Source organism: Gavialis gangeticus, unplaced genomic scaffold (genome assembly GCF_001723915.1).
Source record: "Gavialis gangeticus isolate Ggan-Ray unplaced genomic scaffold, GavGan_comp1, whole genome shotgun sequence".
Classification (NCBI taxonomy): Eukaryota; Metazoa; Chordata; order Crocodylia; family Gavialidae; genus Gavialis; species Gavialis gangeticus.
The window spans coordinates 20,848,360-20,852,424 of NW_017729025.1; the positions used below are offsets into that span (position 1 = coordinate 20,848,360).

The following is a 4,065-nucleotide window of genomic DNA, read 5'->3' on the forward strand; positions in this document are numbered from 1 at the left end:
AAAAGGGGGACGGGACTGTTTGGGGGGGGGGGGGGCAGCTAAAGATAGCCTGGTGCCAGGGAGATGATAGGGAAAGTGCGTCCCTGGGGCTTAGGCCGGCAGCTGGGCTTTCCCAGCCTTAGGGCTATTCTAGGAACTGTACAATAGTTCAGGACAGTTAGATTGGTCTAAGAATGGTGAACCGGATCTTAGTTGGATTACCTTGGAAGCAGGGTTAACTTGGATCGAGTCAGCCATTTTTAGATGGATCTAACTTTCTGGGAACTTCTCTACAGTTTGCACTTAGATTGACTTAGCTAATGTAAGGTCTGCACCTGGGTGAACTAAGTTAGATCGGGTGGCCATTTTTAATGTGATCTAGCCTTTCCCTAACCTCCCTGAATATCTGTACCTGGCCTCAACGTATAAAGGAGTAGAGAGAGGAAGTCACATTTTCTTGCACAAGCGCTGAACTGAAATTACAATCTAGCCTTAAATGTTCACAAATGCAAACCACCTTTCGTGCCTTGATAAAGAGGTCTCTGAAGGTTTTCATCGTGTTAAATACATCTTCCAGTGATAACATGTTTCTGTCTTCGCAGAGGTAATCAGCAAGTTCTGCCTTCTTCTTTTCAATGGTGGCAATCTCCTCCTCCAGTTCTTTTGAAGCTTTTATACTGTCCTGAGACACATTTACAAAACACAATTTATTCAAGTCAAGAAGGGAAATAATCTCTTACCCAGAGGACAAGTTAGTGAACAGATTAGAGCAAGGTTTTTTTTTGTCCGTTTTGTTTTTTTGAAAAACTGAAATAGAATTCCAATAAATTTCTTGCTTTGAAAACACAGTAATTTAGGTACAGTTAAAACTGAGTATGCAATATGATATTCTCCATATTGTTCTAGCAGGCATACAATTTTCCCCAGCAGAGTTCATGGGAACGTGACTCCCTTCCTGACTTTAATTAATGACAACTTTGCTTCTAGAACTTTTTTTCAAAACATGAAATGCTAAACTCTGAAAAATGATGCAATGGTGTATTGTTTACCTTGGGAATATATCCGTATATATTACACGTGCAGGTAAAGGCATGATGGGATCAAATATGCGATTCATACAATCACACCTCCTGCCATGCCACACATGCATGGCAGGAGACATGATTATGGGATTGCATGTTAGATCCCATTATACCTTATTGCTGAGGCAGGGGAACCCCAATCCCCATCTCCCCCTACAGTGGCAAGAAGCTCCTATGGCTGGGAGCCCCTCACGTCGCAGTTGAGGGGTTCCCAGCTGCAGGGGGCTCCATACCCTTCCCCCCACCCCAGAGTAGGGGGTTTGCCATTGTGGCGATTCTCTTACCTGGGGATTTCATGCACCCCCAGGATGAGGGGAATTGTGCCCGGGGTGATCCTCCTGCCCAGGGGTTTCATGCAGAGGGGTGATTCTCTTGCCCTGGAGGTTTCAGCTACAGGATGCTGATGGGACCCAGAGTTCATAGCTGCTGGGGCTGAGTCCCTAGCAGTTGTGGGACTCTAAACCCTGGCTGGGCAAGGTACACCCCTGTGACTAGGACCTCTGTCAGCTGGTGGGTTCAATAGCAAATTAAAGCTTGATTGCAACTGGCTATAAAGTCAGTACACATTTTCAAGGTCTAATTTTACAGCCGGTTGGAGTTTTTTGTTGTGTGATAAGTACTTTGCATGTGGTCTCAAGGTAATTGCACCGTAAACCAGGTAATTGCATGATACCAGTAATGTGTAGAGGAGGCCAAAGCATTTAGATCTGTTTAACCTGCTCCTACTTTCTATTTAACTATTTCAGGTTAAACAGTCCAGGACTGGACCTGTAATGATCAATGATTAAAAACATATGCAAAAATATTGCTGTTGCTATTGCTTCCAGAAGGTGAACAGTTTTTTAAAATTAAGTGTGCCACTTTCATTTTTAACCAATATTCCCTTAATAATATATTATTTTTTCCATATTACTATGGTATCCTACATGTATAACAGACAATCTGTTCAATTCCTGTCTTGCCACCTGCTTCTCTGTTAAAGAAACTGGGGGGAAAAAAGCCATTTTTTGGACCTCCCCCCCACTCTGTCTTTAGACCCATTTGTGACCTGAGCTCTGATGCCACAAGTTTAAAACTATTCTGGAAGAGGGAAGTGTAGGATTTATCAGACCCATGCCACTTACCTGAATAGATTTTCCATATTGCACTTTCAAATCATCCCCTGATGAGGCTATATTATGCTCAATTTCCAAGAGTTTCTTTATATTGGCACCTGCTTCTGCCTTTACAACTTCAAAGTTGATTCTGCAAATTCAACAGAGACAGTAAATCGGACTGGGTGAAAACAATTAGCCCTTTTTGTTAAGGGATCAAAGCTCCTGCAATAACTGTTGTGGAGATGTAACTAGGAATACAAGATAGGAGAGAACCACCTGGGTCAACATGCCCACCCACTGCTATTGTAGGCAACTACACAATACAATCCCTTTCATAAACAACCAAGCTTCACTGTAAAACAAATGCATTGTTTACCTCCCCCTCCCTCGCATTAGTTCAATTAGAAGGCTATTTCAGAACCTCACTGGTATAATAGTTAGAGGCATTTTTCTGATTTCCAGTCTACAGGCCAAACTCATTGATCAAGTTGCTTAAATGACTTGATTATCATCACCACTAAAATTTCACTCCAGTACATATTGAATCGAAATTAGAAATTTAAAAAGTTCCTACCCTGCTATCTTTGCAACACAGTCAAGATCACTGGGAAGCTGGAGCAAGTCTGTGTGGTGTTTTTCAACTTCCTAAAATGTAAGCAAAAGATTGTTACTTTGCATAAGCAGTTTTATTGCCCAAATATACAAGGACATACACACACAAGCTTAAAAGTTTTAAAAAGTCAGGCTTGAGATGTTAACGTTTTGATCTCCCTGCTTACACGTATTGGGTAAATTTAACCCCTTATTAGCTTTCTCACAGTTGTACTCTGGAAAAGTGGTGCCTTGCTAGTGGGGCTCACGTAGGATAAAACACTACATCTAAAGGAATGCAAAACTCTAGAATTCTTGGTTCAGAGATGATACCTTTTATTAGATCAACTAAGAAATCACAAAAAAAAATCTTTTAATTTTTTTTGCAATTTCTTAGTTGGTCTAATAAAAAGGTATCATCTCTGAACCAAGAGTTCTGGAGTTGTGCATTTCTTTTGGTTTCAGACCAACACAGCTACCAAATACATCTCTGACACATCTAAAGGAAGCATTCTACCCTACTTTCTTAATATTACTTCTACACATTTGCAGTCTTTGGGCCCAAATCTTGTGCGGCGCTAAAATGCGCAAGGTCAAGTCAAGGGTTTGTATAAAAAGATGGTTCAGAGCTCTCGTATGCAATGCTCCGATTCCAGGCTCTTTTGCAGTTACTTTGTTAACACAGTACAACAGCAACTCAATGACTGTTTAATTTCCAGTGACCATAATGCCTAAAAAGGAGACAAAAACTAATATGGCATGGGAGCATGATCATACCGTCTCTCCAACCACAGCCCTTTTACTTTGCCTTACCAGTGCCAGGAGGTGGATTGCCAAAGCAGAGAGAGAGAAAACAAAACAAAGAACCCCCACAAACCAGTGGCGTACCATGGGTCTCTGGCACCCGGGGGCCAACGCTTGCATTTGCACTCCCCCGGGGATGACCTGAGCAGGGTGTGGGGGCCCCCACTCCCTTCCCATGGTACTTCCACAGGGAAATTAAACAGCATGGGATGGGTGGAGGCTGAAATAGGTAAAGGAACTTACAACCCGCTGGGCATGGGGCTGGGCGAACTACACAGCAAATGTGGGAGGCGCTGCAGCCTCTTTGCCTGGCTCTGAAGGGCCCAGCCAGCACCCTCCCTCCCCACTGGTGCCTGGGAACCATGTCCCCCTTTCACACCCCCATCGGTATGCCACTGCCCAAAACATCTTTTTCAAACTCAGTGCAGGATCACTTTTCATTATAGAGCAGTGGTTTCAACCTTTTTCACTTGCAGACCTCTAAAAAATGTTTTTAATTGAAGTGCAGACCC

The 4,065-nt window shown here is 42.9% G+C and overlaps 1 protein-coding gene across 1 annotated transcript in view; it reads right to left on the reverse strand.

Annotated features, from left to right (window-relative positions):
* The window catches only part of LOC109299297 (inverted formin-2-like), a 24,666-nt gene extending 21,026 nt beyond the window's left edge, over positions 1-3,640 (reverse strand). The window contains exons 1-4 of the mRNA XM_019519896.1: positions 3,563-3,640; positions 2,733-2,803; positions 2,186-2,306; positions 497-661 (exon numbers count right to left, since the gene is read on the reverse strand). Of these exons, the coding sequence (XP_019375441.1) occupies positions 497-661; positions 2,186-2,306; positions 2,733-2,803; positions 3,563-3,640 (435 nt within the window). The remainder of the gene's footprint in view (positions 1-496; positions 662-2,185; positions 2,307-2,732; positions 2,804-3,562) is intronic.
* Positions 3,641-4,065: the final 425 nt, after the last annotated feature.